The following is a 23110-nucleotide window of genomic DNA, read 5'->3' as shown; positions in this document are numbered from 1 at the left end:
TTTTGAAAGATTATTTTTTTTTGTCCATTAGACTAACATCAAATTGATCAGAAATACAGTGTAGACATTGTTAATGTTATAAATGACTATTGTAGCTGGAAATGGCAGATTTCTTATGGAATATCTACATAGGCGTACAGAGGCCCATTATCAGCAACCATCACTTCTGTGTTTCAATGGCATGTTGTGTTAGCTAATCCAAGTTTATCATTTAAAAAGCTAATTGATATTTGGAAAAGCCTTTTGCAATTATGTTAGCACAGCTGAAAACTGTTGTCCTCATTAAAGAAGCAATAAAACTGGCCTTCTTTAGACTAGTTGGGATTCTGGCGCATCAGCATTTGTGGGTTCGATTAAAGGCTCAAAATGACTAAAAACAAAGTACTCGTCAGTCTATTCTTGTTCTGAGAAATATAGGCTATTCCATGCAAGAAATTGCCAAGAAACTGAAGATTTTGTACAACGCTGTGTACTACTCCCGTCACAGAACAGTGCAAACAGGCTCTAACAAGAATAGAAAGAGGAGTGGGAGGCCCCGGTGCACAACTGAGCAAGAGGACAAGACCATTAGAGGGTCTTGTTTAAGAAACAGACGCCTCACAAGTCCTCAACTGGCAGCTTCATTAAATAGTAACCTCAAAACACCAGTCTCAAAGTCAACAGTAAAGAGGTGTCTCAGGGATGAGCACCTTCTAGGGCCTTCGAGTTCCAAAGAAAAAGCCATATCTCAGACTGGCCAAAAAAAGAAAAGATTAAGATGTGCGAAAGAACACAGACACTGGACAGAGGAACTCTGCCTAGAAGGCCAGCATCCCGGAGTCGCCTCTTCACTGTTGACGTTCACTGGAGTCGCCTATTCACAATTAGCCTTTTAAAATGATAAACTTGGATTAGCTAACACAACGTGCCATTGGAACACAGGAGTGATGGTTGCTGATAATGGGCCTCTGTCCGCCTATGTAGATATTCCATTAAAAAATCTGCCATTTCCAGCTATGATAGTCATTTACAACATTAACAATGTCTACACTCCATTTCTGACCAATTTGATGTTATTTTAATGGACAAACAATTTGCTTTTCATTCCAAAACAAGGACATTTCTAAGTGATCCCAAACTTTTGAATGGTAGTTTACATTACGGAATTTAAGAACGGAATTTAAGAACCTGTATTAAAGTTTCAAGATTATCGTCAACATCATTCCTTGCAATGTTAGTTTTGTTAGTTTAGATGATTGTGTTTTTCTATTTATGCAAATACAGAATTACGCTCTGGAACACAAACTTCTATATTTCCAAAAGTTTATTGAGCATCAACCAAGAAGAACAATGTAAAGGGCCTACATAAGCGGATAAGGTTAATATGCTAATATACTATTTCTGTTAATGTCTCAAGAACCTGATTTATACAGTGTCTGAAAGCATTTCAGGTATTAAAGCCCCCCAAAAAATATATGGATTGGAATGAATTATTAAGAGCTTTACCTAAAATGTCTTGCAGTTCTTGATAATTTTTTTCTTACTGAGGGTTTTTACACACAAAAAAAAAGAAGAGTATGAGCTGAGATTGAAGATTGATTAAACGCAGGAAATTAAACAGAAACACACACATCTACAAGTTTTAAGACAGGAATAAAACAGTTGACACTATCCACAATGATTCCACGCCATGCTTTTATAAGCCCTTTAACATTAAAGAACTATCATTTACAAAAGGAGATAAAACAACAATATTTATTTCAGAATCTTTTCTGATTGGAAAGGTTTCATTTGCAAGGGACAGGCAAAAAATATCTACAATACTTCACCTCTCTACAACTAAATCACTAATATATTACCAATGACCAATCACTCTATAACCAGGTCCAGAATATTTAGATATCTACTTGTTTAGGAGTGGGTAGATGACCTAAATTATACACATTATTCCCGGTGGAAACAGTCTTGACATCATACCAGGGTCTTCCGTTTTTTAAACACATGTTTACGATTGATTTCAAGGTCTTTACCTTCATCATTTCCTCTGTGTTATTGTTTGGTTTTGTTTGTGTTTTTATTCTAAAAAGAAGGGAGCGTCCGTATAAAATCCATTACTTGATGACACATCCATGAGGGATTGTGCAGGTTGTTGTATAATCAGTTCAATATCTGGAGTAGGGCGTCTCTCTGTACACTCCCTTGGTCGTCCGTGCAGCTGGCGCCTTGCCACGATTAGTTGTCCAGTCCTCCTGACCTGCTTTATAGGGAAACAGCCATAAGGAACATTTCTACACACACACACACACTCTCTTGTGTTACTCAGATTTTTATGATGTCAACAGGTTATTGGAGCAATATTTGTCATTTTTTCCTTAGACTGGAACTGAGGTAAGAATTCAGCTATCATGCTTCAATCAGGCATCAAACCTGTCAAAAAAAGTTGAATTATGTCAATGGACTAACTTTCTGAGAGACTGAAACTGGAACAACAGAAGAATCCCGCCCTCTGTTGTTCAAACAGACAATCCACCAAGAAACTTGTCATTAACCTCGAAGGATGCGTTTAGATAATTGAAACAGAAGATCAGATAGCTACTTGAAAAGAGCCAGTGTAGTGGCTCCTAACAAAAGGTCACAATAACCATTAGCCCAAATCAGACCTCATTCAGGCCCTCTGCTGTCTATGTGCCAAGTGCCTGCTGCATCGATGGCAGCCTTTGTGTGATCTCTAGCCAACAGAGTCTCATCCCCGGAGCAGAGCAGAGGCTCACAAAGGACTGTTTTTCCCTTGACACGGTCTCTGCTGGCAGCCCATAACCAATAGTATCTAATAGTCTCTAAACCTGTCACACTTTCTCTGACACTGAGAGACGGTGACCAATGTAACCTTGTGGTTAGAGATCAACCATGCACCATCAACTCTGTTTATCGTTTAAACAGCGCCTTTCTTCGAACTGTCAAACACCTCTTTCTTTTCACCTGTTAGAAAGCATGTAGCATTGCAGTGTTAGCCTCTGTGTGTTTGTCTACTTCTGGAGGTTACTTCTTAACACTTTCCAGCCAGACTTTCTCGCCACATAACTCGTGTGTTAATCTGTGTTGCAAATTGTAATATGAATAAGCTGCTGTTTCAGTTATAGTAATTAGGTATGTCCTCACATTTGTCCTATTTCACAATTTGTTGTTGTTGTTGAATCCCACTTCCCCTGAGACAGCTTCAGAGAGGTGGTTCAGAGCCAGGGATCAGCCATTATTTGCAGTGACCCTGGAGCAATTAGATTAAAGGCGATTCGAACCAGCAATCTTTCGGTTACTGGCCCAACGCTCTTAACCGCTAGGCTGCCCGCCGCCCTATGTTATGAGCAATTACAAAGTCGTTATGGACTGAAGAGAATAAAAGTCCTTTACTTTACAGATAGTGTCTGGTGACAACTGTGTACATTTACTGTGAAGTGCTAACAGAATTGACATCTGCCAAAGCAAGAGGAGACCTGGGTAATGAGATTACATTAGCGGCTCAGGGACTGAGACGAGAACCATGCAGCGGCTCAAAACATTTCACCAGAAAAGAAAGCCATAGTTAAAGCTGTATTAGAAAAGCAGACGTCAAGGCATATCAGTTACTCTATCACTCATGGTCTACGTGTGAATACAGTCAGGACATTCTGTGGACGTAGCCATGCCCCGCTTTATAGAATTACTGTGTCTTTATCAGACATCCCCAACCTTTATAATAACAGGATTGTGTTTGACATTGTCAGAAAAATGTACGTTGTTCATATGGAGTGTAAAATAGGCCTAATTCAGTTGTGGAACAGGATAATCACCAATGAATTATTTGACCATTAAATTGACACAGACCATGCCTCATGTTATACCATCACTTGGCATTCTGAATAATGCTAACAATACATCTACAACAAATTTGTCAAAACGCTTATATAGCACCTATTAGGGGGAAATTACATTGCATGTGGATTTAACAGCATTTAAAACTGCTGCGTTGATGATGAAAAGAGGTCCACACTGAACAAGACAGGTGGCGTGTATGCATTTAAACAACATTTCACATTTGAATAAAGCAGTTAGCCACTGACCGTATGACTCGTATGATTCCTCACCATTATCCTGTCCGTACTCATAATAATGGTCTGAGCTGTGAAAGGAAAGAAAGAGGAGACATCCATCAGAATCTCTTTCTAACAATAAAATGACATGGCCTTTAGGCCTTAATGGAGAACGATAGAGGAACATCACAGCACACAGCTATCAAATCACTACCCGGGATGAGAATGGCATGAACTGTTCGGGAAAGTGAAATAACGTCATCATGGACAGAATTGATGTACCATTCTGCTGTATGTAACCATAAACATATACTCTACATTACAAACATGCGCACAAGGTGTATACATATCATTTCTTTTCATAACTATGCCCTCCCTCCCTTACAGGATACAGTATACAATAGATCCGACAGCCAATATTCACTCAGCAGTTACAGTAGCTGCGGCTGTGCCTTCTGTGCTTCCACATGGCAATATCCTGGCTATGTCGGTCTCCCCATATCCAGGATATGGAGCTATATATGAGAGATGGCACCTGTAATGAAAAAATAAAAAGGGAGGCCATCTTGAATTGTGGTTCATTTCTTTGCTATTCTTTATTTATTTCTCAGCGGTGCCCGTTGACTTGCTGACAGAACAATCGTGTGCTGGTATCATTCAGTATCAGTCCTATCATTCAAGCCCAGAAAGGTAATTCATCATAAGGCTGCCACAGAGCCGGCACATGCCACGCATCACAGCTGAGTCTTCTCCCCGTCACCATCTCTGTCACCGTCAGGGCTGTAACCAGGGCTTCAGTCTTAGCGAGGTTCCGTCCAGGGCATTTTTTGAATGTTGAAGTTCATTTACTGCATTTCTATTTAATAATACAATTAAAAAAAAATGCTATTTGGAGAACAGCAAAACAAGCAAAAAATGTCCCCAACCATTATCACCTTGGCTGCTGTAGGTTGATTCACCTCAGTCGATTTACAAACACATAGCCTATTAGCTATAAGATTGTAATGTTATATCCCTGAAAGGGGGGTCTAGCTACTAATCTAGCTCTGCATAAACAGACATCAATGGAGTGCATCAATGATCGTATCATCACATTCGCCTGGGGGAGGGGGTAACGGGTCAACTTTAGACTCCAGTGGATGATGGAGACAAGAACGAACAACCCCCCATATAAATGAAAACGTATGAACTGTATTGTTTGCAGTTTGATTGCATTTGAATCTAGGCCTGTAGCGAAGATAGGACATGCGGAGATGTTCATATTGAAACATATCTTCTTTTTTTTTTATAGAGTCATTATGAAAACTTAGTAGCCTATTTTTTGCTCCTGCTGAGCTAGGCTCTGTTTAACATCAGCCTCTTACTTCATCGTTCTAGCTGGCTAAGTAATACTAGCTAGAGGCCTTTAACATTACTACAATCGAAGTGTCTTCTGGCAGGTAGCCACCTAAATGACTGTATCTATAAGCAACTATTAACCAGTTTTTGTTTGTTTGGGGGTGGCTGTAGATACGGCAGGAGTCGCGGGACAGTTATAAAATGGCCTTTTGTCCGTTATCTCACAAACACACTGCCATCAGCGTCTCTAGTTGCCCACTAGAGCCGACTCCGAGTTGGGGTAGTTCGTTTAACTTCTCAGGCCATCGGCCTGTTCGTCGAGAGGGCGGAGATAGCCGTTTGAGAGAGTGGTAAATGTGCTGATAAAAAGGCACATCCGGGAGGCAAATCCAGGGGACGCAAGCGAACATAACGAACCCATCCTCTGTTCATGATTCCACTCGTTTGCAAAGCGTCAGGCGCGATTAGAACTCAGTCAGATCAAGAATATAAGCATTCTGAGCTTTAATCAACACCGGGAGCAGTCTTAGATTGTTGACCCGTAATTGATTTACTTTATTGTGTGCAAAATATATATTTCTATTATTATATATTTTTTTGGTGTCCTCATACGTAGTTATGGCCCTGGTCTCCGTGCCTGTCAGTCTGGGGCTTACCCCTCCTCTCTCTGGTTTAGTGCTGGAGGTGACACTAAAGGCCCAGCTGTACACCAGATCAACAAAAAAGGATGACTTTTATGATTTTCGCGTTTCAAAGCACTTAATCATTATTCAACTTTGATTGGCAGCATGTTGATAGTTTTTTTTAAAGAAACTTAAAAGGCACAAGCTGACATGAACAATTGAAATTCATATTAGGGGACGGAGGGGGGAGGGGGGAAACGTCTATAGTTGTGGATCTATAAATGTCTGCTTGAGACATTGTCCAGAAAAGGCATTCATGTTAGGTTTCTTCCCCCGGGGAGATCATTGACTTGGCATGAAGATTGCATTGCTCACACAGCTCATGACTCAACCAGGGAACAATAACAGCAGAAACAAAGGCAGCCTTTTTCCTCTTATCTAAACTGGACCCCTGCTAAGATGTGAGTGAATATTTATGCTCTGTGTCCACAAAGAGAAACCAGACTTTGTTATTCAGAGTGTGAGGTTTTCCAATCAACCCTCACAGCAGAGGTACCACTGTGAGTCTTACACTGGTGTCCAGCTGCTTATATATACCTGACACCACTCGTCATGGCTTTAGAGAGAGAAACCGAGAGAGAGACAGAGAGAGAGAGAGAGAAATAGAGACAGAGTGATAGAGAGAGAGACAGAGAGCGAGAGTGAGAGAGGGTGGGGTGTAGATGTGGAGGGTGAAGGAGAGAGAGCGCAAGAGAGAGAAAGAGATGCAGCAAATGAATGCATGTTCTCTCTTTCTGTGTCTTGTACACTATGAAACACCTGACATGGTGTGTGGTAATTTGATTTCACACCATGTCTCCATACTTGGGTATATTCTTCCCAGAGCGGAACCCCTCTGAATATACACTCAACTACAAACCGTTCCGCTAGAGTACGCCCTGGGAAGCTGAGGGGCTAAACAAGCGGCTTATCCTTCCTGTTGGTGTAAAGCTAAAGGCTACGAGGACCAATAGCTGCTGTCAGGTCCTCAGAGAGCTGCCAAGTCAAAGCTTTCCCCTTTCACAAGGACGAGAGGAGGACTCCCAAAGCTGTTAGGCACCTCTAATTTCTGGGTTGACATTTTGTCAATATGCTCAGCGAAGAGCACTTTTTGCCAGTCCTGTCTGGTCCAGCGACAGCGGGTTTGTGCCCATAGACGTCATTGTTGTCTGAGATGTCTGGTGAGGACCTGCCTTACAACAAGCCTACAAGCCCTCAGTCCAGCCTCTCTCAGCCTATTGTGGACAGTCTGAGCACTGATGGAGGGATTGTGTGTTCCTGGTGTAACTCGGGCAGTTGTTGTTGCCATCCTGTACCTGTCCCGCAGCAGGTGTGATGTTCGCATGTACCGATCCTGTGCAGGTGTTGTTACACGTGGTCTGCCACTGCGAGGACGATCAGCTGTCTGTCCTGTCTCCCTGTAGCGCTGTCTTAGGTGTCTCACAGTACGAACATTGCAATTTATTGCCCTGGCCACATCTGCTGTCCTCATGCCTCCTTGCAGCATGCCTAAGGCATGTTCACGCAGATGAGCAGGGACGCTGGGCATCTTTCTTTTGGTGTTTTTCAAAGTCAGTAGAAAGGCCTCTTTAGTGTCCTAAGTTTTCATAACTGTGACCTTAATTGCCTACCATCTGTAAGCTGTTAGTGTCTTAACAACCATTCCACAGGTGCATGCTCATTAATTGTTTATGGTTCAATGAACAAGCATAGGAAACAGTGTTTAAACCCTTTACAATGAAGATCTGTGAAGTTATTTGGATTTTTACGAATTATACTTGAAAGACAGTGTCCTGAAAAAGGAACGTTTCTTTTTATGCTGTTTATATAAATAGTCACAAATGGAATGTGGCTGGAAACATGTCAGGAACTGAAACAATCCAACTTAATTTACATTTTATGTTGTTTTAATCACAAGCATGTAAACATTTATTAACAGCTAATGATGGAGAGGAGCAAGGAGGAACCCAGAGACCACTGTACTATGCTGGGTGTTTATATCTCAAGGAGAAACCCAGAGACCACTGTACTATGCTGGGTGTTTATATCTCAAGGAGAAACCCAGAGACCACAGTACTATGCTGGGTGTTTATATCTCAAGGAGAAACCCAGAGACCACTGTACTATGCTGGGTGTTTATATCTCAAGGAGAAACCCAGAGACCACTGTACTATGCTGGGTGTTTATATCTCAAGGAGAAACCCAGAGACCACTGTACTATGCTGGGTGTTTATATCTCAAGGAGAAACCTAGAGACCACTGTATTATGCTGGGTGTTTATATCTCTGGCTTCAAATATAAAAAAAATAATATTTTTAGTCTCCTGCTAGTTCAAGACAAACACAAAGTATGTGTCACAAATGGCACCCTATTCTCTATATAGTGCACTACTTTTTACCAAAACACCATGGGGTACAGCCCCACCTCAGCCCCAGCCTCAGCCCCAGTCCCAGTCCCAGCCTCAGCCCCAGTCCCAGTCCCAGTCCCAGTTCCAGCCTCAGCCCCAGTCCCAGCCTCATCCCACAACAGACAATCTCAAACAAACAAACCATTTATAGAGGATACCTTGTCTCATGATCAGGAATCATGGAATCTGACTGCTCGTCCACAGGTATACCTACCGCCTGGCTCTCAGGTTTACAGGTATCCTCTATAAATGGCTGATCCTAAGTACTGATGTTGTCGTTTGCGGCGCCAATAAACAGATGGTGATGTTACATCTGAGTGATGTAGTACATGTCCCTGGTGGACTTTGTTTTCTTACACAGCCATTGCTCTTCTGTTGCTCTGTGATAAACCTGCAGAGATCTGCTAGGACATTTAGAGAGGATCCAGAGGTACTGAGAATAACAATCTATAGTCAGCAGTCATATCCAGGGGAGAGGAGACACTAAATATTTCATAGGTTTTCCAATGCAGGAGGAAGAACATTCAGCGGGAAATATTCATTAGATAGCGAGCATTTCACATAATTTTGATAGCGAAATAACTCATTTTGATAAAGGACATCCTTCACTCTCAGACTATGAAAAATGACATGACTTCCTTCATATTGACATATATATATTTATATATTTAACCAGGCAAGTCAGTTAAGAACAAATTCTTAATAACAATGACGGCCCTGGGCCAATTGTGTGTCTGCCCTATGGGACTCCCAATCACGGCCGGATGTGATACAGCCTGGATTCAAACCAGGGACTGTAGTGACGTCTCTTGTACTGAGATGCGGTGCCTTAGACCGCTGCACCACTCGGGAGAGTGGGTCCAGTATGTATGTTGTATTTCATGGATTAAGGCTCTGAAAGAAATACAGCAAAAAGCAAAACCAGACAAAAATAGATGAAAACATTAACAGACAGAAAAGGAACTGTACTTGGGAGAATGTGTCCTGTATATTATCCAACACCAAGATGGTGTAATTGTTTTTGAAAACTCCCTCCGGGATATGCTGTTGATTGCTTGTCTCCACAGCTGATTGCGTATGCAATAATCAATGTTGGACCCTTGCTGCGATGTCACAAAGAAGGACTGAACGGTAAGTCATCCATATTACATTCAAATTCACCTCAGATTGTGTCTTGGTCAACAGATGGGCAGGTGACTGCAACGTTATTACGGCCCAACATATAGACTGAGATTATATCCCCAAAGGACATCCTATCCCTTATATAGTGTACTACTTTTGACTAGGGTGCATTATATAGAGAACAGGTTTCCATTTGGGATTCATCCTCAAGTTTTTCATCATATTATCTGCGATGCTATAAACTGACATCATTCTGAGAGTGTCTGGAATCTTTCCAAGACAACACTTGAGACAGCAACAAAAACTCTCGTTAGGCCTTACAACATTAAAATATCTCTAGCTCTGAAACAAATTAGGGCAAAAGACTGACGTTGCCTGTCAAAACAAACGTTACAAACTGCTGAGAACTGAATTAGAACAATATTAAAAGGATCAAACGAGTAAAGTTATTACAGAAAGTACCCACCGTAGAACTGCATGACCTCTGGTCCTTAGATAGAAATCAATTACATTGTGTTGAACTAATTAACTCTCTTGAACTAATGTACTTCTGTGTGTTTGCAAAGCCTGAAATACCAGCCACATATTTCATAGGCCTATTCATGCCTAGATCTGTACATTTCTATAGTATAACTCTGATTTCTCTGGTAATTTCCACAACTGATTCACACCATGGTGGTTGGTTGGTACTCTGTTCACATACTGTTGGTGGACGACCCACCAAGACTTGCCATTCAGACATCCATAACTGTTCTTTCCCCTGTGCTCTGCCCTCCATCAGAATGGTTCTCTCCCCTTCTCTGCTATCTCCACAAGTCCCCTGTGCTCTGTCCTACCTCAGAATGGTTATCTCCCCTTCGCTGCTATCTCCACAAGTCCCCTGTGCTCTGTGCTACCTCAGAATGGTTCTCTCCCCTTCGCTGCTATCTCCACAAGTCCCCTGTGCTCTGTCCTACCTCAGAATGGTTATCTCCCCTTCGCTGCTATCTCCACAAGTCCCCTGTGCTCTGTGCTACCTTTTACCTCCACACCTCCACACTTGTCTCCTGTATTGAGTTTTACAACTGTTCCTAGGGGATGTGTCTGCCCTTTAAAATGCTGTCACAGCTAGCCCAGTAACCGCGGCCCTCCTCCCTGTAACCACGGCCCTGTGGGAGCAGGCTGACGAGCCAGGGAAGAGGAAGAGGAAGGGAAGAGGCGAGAGGCCCCTGTAGTATTATAGGTGTCAGGAATGAAATAACACTCTGATCCAAACCGATCTGTGTGTGTCCAACCTCTGTATGACCTCACCCAGAGCAACACCTGTCATCCTCCTCATTTACCTACAAGGAGATCACCCCCTATCTGCTAACACAATGAAAGTCATTCTCCTTCAGTCTCTCCATTCAGCTGACCTTCCAACTGCTTAATAATACCCACACATCTACCGACCTGGCTTCAGGTAGTAATAACGTTGGCTTGGGTCGGTATATTAAATGCCGTAGAAAAAGGCTATGACAGCACTCATACGGAAGATTGACCGCTATTGACTGGTGCTGAACCTGCCATGGATGTCATGCTGATTTGGCGTTCCAAGATGTTCCTCCAGGCTTTCCCTCACTTCTGAAACATGTAAATGTCTCCGAACTACTGAGAAGAACCACCGTTTAGCTAAAAGTCTCATGTTTCAAGGTTGTGAACTGTTTCATATTTCCTTTCAATGTGACTCTGCTACATTCCTGTTGACTAAATATGTTATACAATGTTGTTTAGGTTATTATCAGCAATTACAATTTGAAAACAAGTTACATATCTTGTATTTAGCAGGAACAGTATGTCCACCTCAATTATGTCTACAGTATAGTAGACATAGAGTGTATTTGCCCAGAATTCCCAAAACAAACTCTCCAGAATGGTTACCCTCTTTCCCCGCCAGGCATAAGGGCTGATATCATACTAGAGACACTGGAGAAACCAACTGTAGTAAATTGCTCTGCTTGTTATCCTGCAGCTAGTGAAGTCCTGCCTGCCTGCCGCCCAGCCAGGGCTCTGATGTGGTTGGTGACTGTGCAGTGAGCTCCTCAGGCTCTGTGAGGCATTGTTAGGGAGACGTCTTGTCCATGGATCCAGTCTAACATTCCCCTGGGTCCTTCCCTGTTCCAGCCCTGCTACCGCTCTGACCTGCTCAAGCTGAGATTGGGCACCGGGGTAAAACAGGGCTGCACCTTTTGTCCATCAGCAGATCTAAATTGGATGACCTTAAAAATAAAATGTTCTGTACCGTATGCACTATAGACCGCAGTATTGTGCTGTATTTACTGTACACACTGGTTTTGCAGTGTGGTAATCGAATGGTTTAGGAAACAAGAAAGTCTGTGCGAAAATGGTGCGACAAACAAAGAACATCCAGTCAGCGGCAGTCCTCCGGGTGCAAACAGGTCGTTGATGAGAGACGTTGAAGGAGAATGGTGTGGTGGTGGCGGTAGTGTAATGGTGTGGGGAATATTTTCCTAGCACACGCTAGGTCCCTTGATACTAATTGAGCAACGTTTGAACACCACACCTTGGAGAATCCATGCCCTGGAGAATTCAGGCTGTTCTGGAAGCAAAGGGGGGTCCGGCCCAGTACTAAGTGGGTGTACCTAATAAACCTAATATGGTGTATCGTCACCATGCATTCTAAAGGGCTGCTAGCGTCTATGATGCTCTTACTCTACAGATGAAAGAAGAACTCAAAGGGTCTTGTCTAGTTAATATTTCTGAATAATCAATTTTCATATAAAATAGTGATTATTTTGTTTGAAAAATAATGTATTTCTTTCTGAGACATTAAAAAAATTACTAGTAAGTCCTGTAAACAGGGAGTGTACTGCAGTGTACTGTACATATTTACAAATACAGACTGAGAGTAAAAACACATTCTGAGAGTATAAAAAGCAGGCTGGTTGCAATCATCCGACTACACTTTAAACAACACACTGTCATGTTCTAAGAAATTGCAAGAGATGTACATGATCATGTAGATGATAAACAACCTACGCTCAACAAAAAAAAAACGTTCTAGGCAGTTCTGAGACTTAAATAAGTCAACAAAAATAAGTAAATAAACTGACTAGTGTGTCTCAGGAGGAAGACGCTGTAAAGTCTGGTAGCCCATTAGTCAGCCTAAGTGAGTGTCTCAAATGACACCCTATTCCATATAGTGCACTACTTTTGCACTACTACCATATGGGCCCTGATCAAAAGTAGTGCACTATAATGGGAATAGGGTGCCATTTGGGACGCACACCATTTCTAACCAGACAACAGATCTCAAAATCTCTTTGAGTCTAGCATCATGCCTCTGGGCAGAACAGAGCCGAGCACACCCCACCAAGCACACACACACACACCAAACCAAGCACACACACACCCCACCTCTACATGATGGACTCCATTTTTCTTCTGCCTTAAGCCTCTGTGATTATTCACCACATGGCTGCAGATAGACACCAGGGCTCAGGGCCAGCCTAACCCCAGTGACTCCTTCTGCCTCTCTTAGGGCAGAGACTCTGGCCCTAAGGCACGGGTGTCAAACTCATTCCATGGAGGGACTAGTGTCTTCTGGTTTTTCAATTAAGACCCAGACAACAAGGTGAGGGGAGTTCTTTACTAATCAGTTACTAATCAGTTACCTTTACTAATCAAGTCCAAGGAAGGAGCAAAAACCTGCAGACACGCTAACCTGCAGACACCCTGCGTGGAATGAGATTGACACATGGGCCCTAGTCAGTTGCATAACTGAACGCATTAAAAAATATATATCTTCCACATTTATCACAACCCCTCCGCAGGGGGATGCCTTAAACAATGTCCACGTCATCAGCGCCCGGGTAGCAGTTGTTGTTGGGGGTTAACTGTCTTGCTCAAGGGCAGTTCGGCAAAACAATATTTTTTCTGCTGAGGTGTTCGAACCAGCAAACTTTTGGTTACTGGCCCAATGCTGTTAACAGCCAGGCTACCTGCCATCCCAAGAGAGAGAGTGTGTGAGAGATGTAGGCTGCCTGGCCTTGGCGACATATATCCTGACACGGCCACAAAAGAAAACATCAACCATCCCTCCTCACAAAGCATGGGACAGCCTAATATGTTATTTTTTTCTCTCTCCTTTACCCCCGTTACAGCTGCCACTAATGCAATTTTTGACATCTTAAGTGCAGCAACAATCAGGCCCTCTTTGAAACTGCCCATGCAAGCAGAACATACAGAATAAAGGAGAGGAGGGAAGATGGTGTGACAACAGCAGGGATGCATCCCAAATGGTGCCCTATTCCCTATTTAGTGTACTACTTTTGAGCAGAGTCAAAAGTAATGCGCTATATAGGGAATATGGTGTCATTTGGGAAGCATCCTTGATGCATGACCGATAAAAGAGAGAGATGGCAGCAAACAAGCCAACGTGCCATAGCAAAGTCCTTTGACCTTAAGTGACATGGTGAGGGTGATCACTCCCTTGATATGAGAAAATCAATTCTGTGCGTTTAGTTGCAGGGTCTTCTGTTTCTATCAGGGGTTGGAATGGAAATTATTTCCCAATCGTTTCATTCTGAACAGAACCATTATTTGTTGTGGTTCCCTTCCACTGTTCCGACTAGCAAAAAATTGTTCTGAACCAGTTCGAACCCCCAAAAAGTACAGGTTTATATTGTTCCTTTCTGTTCCTTTTTAAACATGTGAAATAAAATAAAAATCATTAGATTACGTGACCAATTGGGTTATAGTTGTTTAGGTGCATTGGAGAGACAAGTGAAATTTTGTGAGGTGGGAGAGAACGAGAGAGGGTGGAGTAGGAGGCTTGACTTGAAGTGCTGGGCATCTTATGACATGTATAATCTGAATTAGGCCCACAGAATTATACCTACAGAGGAACGGTTTCTATGAAGGAACTTTGAATGTCTTTGAACTTCCGAGAGTTGGCTTAACGTTGCACTAGAGCTAGCTAGCTAGCTAACAAGCTTGTGTGTGCAGAGTGGCACCAGAATTTAAATAAAAACATGGAACATAAATGCCCGTAACATAACATCATTTTAATAACTGGTTCCCATGTTCCAGAACAGTATAGATCACTTTTGTTCCCGGTTCTGATTCTGTTCCTCGAAAAATGTTGGTTCTGTTCCCTGACCCGGTTCCAACCCCTGGTTTGTATTGCATAGAGCTATAGGACACCAAACAGCCATGTAGCTGCAGGGTCTTCTGTTGCTGTTACATAGATCCAAACAACCAAACAGCCATTTGGGCTTCATGAGGCAACAATGGCCTGACACATGAAAATAGGAATAAAAAATATTAGCACAAGGGATCCACTGGTATTAGTCAAACTGTGGCATTATGGTTAAAATACTTCATGACAGGACATCAGATTGAGAAGTTACAATAGAAATACATCTATCAACATTATTTAGTTCAAAGCTTGTTTCCCCTCAATCTCACTCTGAGCCCCCAAACTGGTTCTTCCATGTTGGCACTAAGTCGTGCACTGTTCATTCCTGGCTGTTCTGGTCGCCCCTCCATATGTTCCATTAGAGTTCAATCTATTAGAGGTTGTTTCATTTCTGTTGGGCATGATGTAAAGGATGTTTCTCTACAGTATCTATAATTCAGAACTATCTCCTTCTCCTTCAGAACTATAATATTCATGACCTCGTTTCTTTCTATTAAATGTTTTTGTATCTCCGTTGATTCTTGGAATGACATCAAAAGTCATTCTAATCCCTAAATGTGAATTGTTCCCCAGCCGATCATTACCGACAGATGGATGCTGTTTTCATAATGACATCCCTATAGTTAGATGGAGATTTCATTATCAGAAATGTTTTCCTTATTTTTGTTGACCAAATATTTGAGCAGGATGATTTTTTTTTGTGACGACCATCGCTTGCAAGACTGAGAGCAGCTAATTATTTTACTGAGCAACATTACAATCCAGCCAATTTAACTGTTTTGATAAACATTGATTGAGACTAAAAGTAGGCAACAGTCTGATCAGCAAGCATGATTTGCAATTTGGAATTGGCTACAGAAGGATGGAGTCTCCTATTTATATTCCGTGTCATTTCCAACAATTGGGATTTGTATTTCTAGGTTAGTATTCCCTATTTTGGTAGGCTATTTCTATAACTCAGATCCAACTCTTTATAACAGCACCAATTTTTTTTAATCCTAAATTAAATGTACACAATCCTCTAGGCCTACAGAATTCGCCAATACAGCCTGAGATTGGTTTGGATGTGGGTTGGATAGAAAAGTCATTCACGGCTACCACCCGGAGAGTTAATAAAATACTCATAATTGAAGGGGAAAGTTTTCCTGATATTTCTTATACTTATCCATGCCATACACAATCAAGAAATCGGCAGCCTTTCAACATTAGGAAATGCAATATTTTCTGCAGATAAGCCTAGCGCTATCAGTCTAGCACCTCAATGAGTCACACATCTTACATCACACTTGACTCGAGTCATTCAACATTAGGTAACAAACTGTTATTTTAAATAAAGAAAATACCCCCAAAAAATTGCAAAGCAGCCTACTAAATATGCCAAGCCTAAACAAATAAATTGAATAGCCTAAATAAACGAGTACATTTAATAAATAAAACAATTCAATTAAATATCTCAGGTCCTGAAAATATGGGTGACATTTTCCCTTCCGTATCCACAATGTGCATCAATGAGGCGAATACAGACGATTTGCCTGTCGGTTTTTCCACCCTGTGCTCTCTTTCATTCCGTTTCTTCTTCACTTCAGTTAGGAACAACTCCATTTTTCAGAAACTTACTTTATACAGACTATCATTATTTTCTGCTGCATCCTCCTCCTCGCCCACAACAAGTAGGCATATTGCCCATTTCACCCCGCATCATGTGAAGTGCGCAGTAGCTGGTTTTCATGAAGCAAATATGTCGTTTTGTCACAAAATGATATTGACATATTTGGTTTGATGAAAGGGGACCGACCCCCTGACAATAATTTAAGAGAACAAACTGTAAATATAAAATGTTATTGAGTGCAATTTGCATTTCTGTTGTTTAGGAACTAATCTCTTCAAATATAATTTCAGATCTGGTGTGTATTTCACAAATGTTCACACAGATTCCAAGCCCGTGGCCAACGAGCAGGATCCGACCTGATTTGTGAAGACCTCTAGTTCACATGCTGTTACATGGAGAACTACCATGCTAATATGCTGATGTATAGGGATGCTAATGGAGAACTAGCATGCTAATCTGATGTGTAGGTTCACAAGCTGCTAATGGAGAACTAGCATGCTAACAGGTTAATCTGATGTAAACCATTGATGCAATATACTGCCAACAACCTCTGACAAAGTTAATGTATTTTTTATTAAGACAAATCCTTATAGGGTCCACTTGATTTGCCCACCCATGGATACTTTAACCCCCTATTTAACTAATAAAGAATAAGGGTGTACACCAATAATATGTACTATATCTACAGTTTTGTCTTGCTAAAACACGGGTTAGGATGACAAGGAGACCCGGAGAATACATTTAGGTACAGCCCTGAGAAACAGGAAACGGACTCTTACTTCTGTCCTTGATTGCTGTAACTAGTGTCGTAGGAGTCATAACCCTGGTCATCGTAAGCTGTCCCGTATCCATCATCATATTCCTGGAGATAGAAAGAGAGGATAAAATACATAAAGAACATATTAACATAACTACAATTTCATTATTCTGCGCTCTGCTACCACCTATGAAAAGATTTGAGGATAAATCAGAAGAGGAAGATGAAATCCCTTGTCTGCCATGGGACTGGTCAGTCAATCCAGGTCACTTCATTTGGTTATAACATAGTGTGTTTCTACCTATAGTTAGAACTGTACTACCTACTTTAGAACTGTACTATTCATCAACCATGCTGTAAACCTCTGTTAATTCCTGGAAGTATGTCAAAAGCAATTCTTCAGATCCCTAAATGTGAATTGTTCCCCAACCGATCATTACCAACAGCTGGATGCAGCTGTAATCAATTAAAGATCAGCACAGATGTACAGATGTAGGATCTTAATGTAACCACTCTTTTGTTGCTGAGAATGTTCCTGCAAAGCAGGAAATGCACATTTGCAGAATATTCAAGGTTTAAAAAGGCTTCTAAAGTTTGTCATTTCCACTTTAAAATGTCAGACTTGATTTGCCCTAATGAAAAATGGAAAGTCACATTTCCCGTTGCTGCATGATTCTTTTCCTGCCGTAGCAAACTGTCTCAAATTAAGATCCTACATCAGTATTATTCTGTCATTTCAAATGTATTTAATGTGTAAATGTTTATTTTATGCATTTGTTAACTGTCATTGATCTGAAGACACCACCCCACACATAGATTTTTCTACCGTTTCAAACTACTCTGACATCGAAAATATTTACTGATCTCAAATCAGATACATTATTTCTCAATTGTGAACATAGGAGAAGGATAGTGTTCCATGTAGCTCTATCCTTGTGTATATGTGTGTATGTGTGTACGTGTGTAAGTGTGTATGTGTATGCGTGTGTATGAGTTCATTTCATCACCATCTGCTTGTGCTCCAGCACTACCACCTCTCCTCCCCCTACTCATCCCCTTCAACACCCCCCAGCCCCCTAGCCCCCTGCCTAGAGGAACATCAAAGGGGCTCACAGCCGCACCCATCCTAATTTGGGATAAATGGGACTTATGTTCCACAAAGATGTGGACCCCTCATGACACATCCCTCACTACCCCCAACCCCCCCCCAACCCTCCACCACTAATTCCATCTGGGTGATTTGCATGCATGAACTGTGAGAATTACAGCGAGAGAGAATGTGTGCGAGAGAGAGACAACATACTCATCATCATCTCCATTCTCCATGTTATTATGAAGGCCGCTAAATGCGTGATTAGAAACATGCTTCTGCCAAATGACACTATTTGAATCCACTCTTTTATCTTTAATCCCGAGGAAGCTAACTTACTAACTAATTGTGTACGATGATGGAAAATAAAGTTAATCAAAGTTGGGCTGGTGCTGTGGCTGTGTGAATCTGTGTCCGTCCCAAATGTCACCCTATTCCTTCCTAAGCAGTGCACTATATGGGGTATAGGGTGCCAATTGGGAGGTACGCTCTGTTACAAATAGAGTTCCCTGGCCTCTGGCTTCCTAATCACCACAGTCTCAACATCATTATTACCATGTTAGATCACTGGTGTGTCATGGTGGTTTGTTGGTGGATGGTGTATTATTGACTGTCATTATACAATGTTTGAATGTGGCATCAAAAGGCTATTTATCCTATAAATAGGATACATAGCGATATAATATATGATTCAAATTTGAAATTTCATTCCAAAATGCTTTATATACATTTTTTGAAATATTGGTATTTAGCTTTAATTCTTTAAATAAATTATTGGTGTGTTTGTTCTCTATTTAATCATGGCATGGGGTTGTACAATGACAGACATGTACTGTACAGTGCCTTCGGAAAATATTCAGACCACTTCTCTTTTTCCACATTTTGTTACGTTACAGCCTTATTCTAAAATGGATTAAATTAAATCAGGTTTTTACATAAGTATTCATGAGACTCGAAATTGATCTCAGGTGCATCCTGTTTCCATTGATCATCCTTGAGATGTTTCTACAACTTCATTGGAGTCCACCTGTGGTAAATTCAATTGATGGTACATGATTTAGAAAGGCACACCTGTCTATATAAGGTTGACAGTGCATGTCACAGCAAAAACCAAGCCATGAGGACGAAGGAATTGTCCGTAGAGCTCAAAGACATCAGAACCTACAGTGAAGCATGGTGGTGGCAGCATCGTGCTGTGGGGATGTTTTTTTATTGGCAGGGACTGGGAGACTAGTCAGGAACAAGTAAAAGATTAACAAAGCATAGTAAAGAGAGATCCTTGATGAAAGCCTGCTCCAGAGCACTCAGGACCTCAGACTGGGGACAAAGATTCAATAGGACAATGACCCTAAGCACACAGACAACGTAGGAGTGGCTTTGGGACATATCTCTGAATGTCCTAGAATGTCCTAGAGTGGCCCAGCCAGAACCCGGACTTGAACCCAATCGAACATCTCTGGAGAGACTTGAAAAAAGCTTTGCAGCAACATTCCGACAGAGCGTTAGAGGATCTGCAGACAACAATGGAAGAAACTCTGTGCCAAGCTTGTAGCATCATACCCTAGAAGACTCGATGCTGTGATTGCTGCCAAAAGTTAAGATAGCCCCCTTTTTTTCAATTTTCTCCTAAATGACATACCCAAATCTAACTGCCTGTAGCTCAGGCCCTAATGCAAGGATATGTATATTCTTCAAACCATTTGAAAGGAAACACTTTGAAGTTTGTGGATATGTGAACTGAATGTAGGAGAATATAACACAATAGATCTGGTAGAAGAAAATACAACAACAACAAAATAATAATAATTCTACCACCATCTTTGAAATGCAAGAGAATTCTGATGGTGTACACAAGATGGAAGCAGTGTATGTGCAAAGTTTCAGACAGATAACTTGAAGTATGAGCGAGCTACAGGACATTTAGTGTGAAGTCACCCAGCTACATTTGGGCAAATCGTGAAAGTGTCACACTCTGACCATAGTTTGCGTTGTTTTTTTCTATGTTTTGTTTGGTCAGGGTGTGATATGAGTGGGCATTCTATGTTGTATGTCTAGTTTGTCTGTTTCTATGTGTTTGGCCTGATATGGTTCTCAATCAGAGGCAGGTGTTAGTCGTTGTCTCTGATTGGGAACCATATTTAGGTAGCCTGTTTTTTATTGTGGGGTGTGGGTGATTGTTCCTGTTTCCAGTGTTCCTGTGATGGTATTCACGTTATGGGACAGTTTCGTCTTCGTTCTTTTTTTGTCGGTTCATTGTTTTTGTACGTTGTTTAAGTATCCCATTAAAAAATGGATAATCATCACGCTGCATTTTGGTCCTCCTCTCTTTCTAACGAAGACAATCGTTACAGAATCATCCACCACCATAGGACTAAGCAGCGTGGTAACGGGCAGCAGCAGGAGAGGCAGCGATATCAGGACTCCTGGACATGGGAACGAGATCTGGACTGTCACTACTTGGGAGGAGATAGACAGGTGGTCGGTCGACCCAGGGAGAGTGCCGGAGCCCGCCTGGGATTCTCTGGGGAAGTGTGAGGAGGGATACCGGCGTATGGAGTTGGCATGACGATCATGGAAGCCAGAGAGGCAGCCCCAAAAATGTATTGGGGGGGGCACACGGGGAGTGTGGCTAAGGCAGGTAGGAGACCTGCGCCAACTCCCCGCGCTTACCGTGGAGAGAGAGGGCATCGTACTGGTCAGGCACCGTGTTATGCCCATGTTCTGAATTCTGTCACGGTACATTTCAAAAGTGCTAAACAAATAGTTATACTGACTGTGTCCATCCTAACTCACTCATTAATGTCTTCATCGAAATTACGGATTGCCTCTTATCGGCTTGTCATCCCCTTATGCCATAGTTTGTACATCTTAAATGTCATTAGAATCCACATTTATTTAAGCAAGTCAGCCTTAACAGCGATGTTTTTTTTTAAAGGCAGTAAATGTTGCTGAATTAACTGTTTCGCTGCCAGACAATGCTCCACTGATAGCCAGGTGTAGCAGTGGTAATATTGTGGGACTGCTGTTGGGACAGCTTTAGGTAGGCCATTTGTGAGCACCATTTGTCACCGTTATAGAGCAATTCATGTATATTTTAGTGTTGTGTAGTGTCGTGCGTTATGTGCAGTTTAATATATGTCTCATCAGGCTCAGGTAGCTTCAGGTTAGAATGTTCATGCTGATCAAAGCCCTAATCAAATCCAGTGATATATTCTCGGGATGGAACAATTGTAAAATACCAGGAAAATATTCAACCCCAGTACAGAGATGAGGTAGTCATTCAAAAATTATGTTAAATATTATTATTGCAAAAATATAATGTTAAACACTATTACTGAGTCCATGCATCTTACGTGACTTGTTAAGCAAAATGTTTCTCAAAGTATTTAGTCTTGCCATGACAAAAGGGTTGAATACTTATTGACTCAATACATTTTAGCTTTTCATTTTTATTAATTTGTAAAAATGTCAAAAATCATAATTCCACTTCGACAGTACAGCTACTGTGTGTAGGCCGGAGACCAACAAAAAAATCTGAATTTAATCAGTTTTAAAAACAGGCTGTAACACAATAAAATGTGGAAATGTGAACAAAGTAAAGTGGTGTGAATACTTTCTGACAGCATCCATCAGTCTATTAATATTAAATTATAGAAAATCTCAGCAAAATGGTAAAAAGTAAAACCATGTAGCTGTGGCTGATCAAGTATGCATACAGCAGCTAGCCTCACTTATCAAATAAATTAGTCTCAGTTGAGTATGAAAAGCGAGAAGGAGATGATCCTAGATCGGAGAGAGAACACAGTTTTTGTTCAAGCGGAAGAGAGTCAGCCCAGAAATAAAAATCATTTTCTAGTCCATAAATAATGAAACAGTGGAAAATATTCACAGCAACTTGATTCACTAATCCAGTTCAAGAATCTATACAAATATTATTTGTATCTGAAATACATGCCTGCACGATGAGCGCATGATACATGATACAATGACACAGAAAAGTTATTGTCCAAATCATCTTTTGATTAGTCAGTTGCAACAACATTGAGAAAACAAATACTGTGCAACATGCTTAATGAATAGCATTTACAGTATATTCACATAATGAATAACATTATGGAATCATCTCTTTCTCTGTCAGACACAGTAATAAGGTCATTGCTGAGGAATCCTCATGTTCAACTCCGTTGCGTAGAGCCATTTTTAAATATGTCCTCTCGGCATTACATTACTAATCTTAATATGTCCTGACCCCATGTAGCTGATCATAACATGGTTTTGGTTATAATGTAATCTGATTACGACTGAAACTAAATGGATCTATAGAGCAGACAAACCCAAGCACTTGTTTTTTCCATAACATGTAGCATGTCAGAGAAATATGCAACAACAAAAAGTTAACTCTGCAACTTAGTAAGGTGCTGGGGGTCAAGCAGACGGGTCTGGAGGTCATTTATGACAAGAGAGCCCTCACAAAAGGCGCACAAGGTATTGATGCACCCCAGACATCCTCTTTACCAGGAGTTTGAGCTCTACCTCTAAGTATAGCGTTACAGGGCACCGGGGCACAAAAGGAGTAGAACAAGACAATCCTTTGTCCCAGTGGAATGAAACCCAACCACCAGTAGGATAAGAAGGCTGGTACCATTAACACTGTAGTTGACTGCTTGTACTGATGTGTATAGTGTATATAGTGTACAGATTAATCCTTGATCTCTCAGGAACTGCACCTTTTCTACCTGCATTTATTGTCAGTACATGTCTATGCCTGATTATGCGTTTTCATACACTAAGTGTACAAAACAATAAGAACACCTGCTCTTTCCATGACATAGACTGACCAGGTGAATCCAAATCAAAGCTATGATCCCTTATTGATTTCAATCAGTGCAGATGAAGGGAG

The 23110-nt window shown here is 41.4% G+C and overlaps 1 protein-coding gene across 2 annotated transcripts in view; it reads right to left on the bottom strand.

Moving 5' to 3' along the window:
- Nucleotides 1-1288: 1288 nt before the first annotated feature.
- The window catches only part of khdrbs3 (KH domain containing, RNA binding, signal transduction associated 3), a 143353-nt gene continuing 121531 nt past the window's right edge, over nucleotides 1289-23110 (bottom strand). The window contains exons 7-9 of one of the 2 annotated variants that reach the window (XM_036952942.1): nucleotides 17143-17225; nucleotides 4077-4135; nucleotides 1289-2236 (exon numbers count right to left, since the gene is read on the bottom strand). In XM_036952942.1, coding sequence (XP_036808837.1) covers nucleotides 2142-2236; nucleotides 4077-4135; nucleotides 17143-17225 — 237 coding nt within the window. In that variant the 3' untranslated portion in view covers nucleotides 1289-2141. The remainder of the gene's footprint in view (nucleotides 2237-4076; nucleotides 4136-17142; nucleotides 17226-23110) is intronic. The other variant, XM_021572248.2, reaches the window with a different exon arrangement.

This window comes from Oncorhynchus mykiss, chromosome 18 (assembly GCF_013265735.2).
Source record: "Oncorhynchus mykiss isolate Arlee chromosome 18, USDA_OmykA_1.1, whole genome shotgun sequence".
Lineage (NCBI taxonomy): Eukaryota > Metazoa > Chordata > Actinopteri > Salmoniformes > Salmonidae > Oncorhynchus > Oncorhynchus mykiss.
Note: the sequence above shows the minus strand (reverse complement) of the source record. Positions and strands in the feature narration are given on the sequence as shown.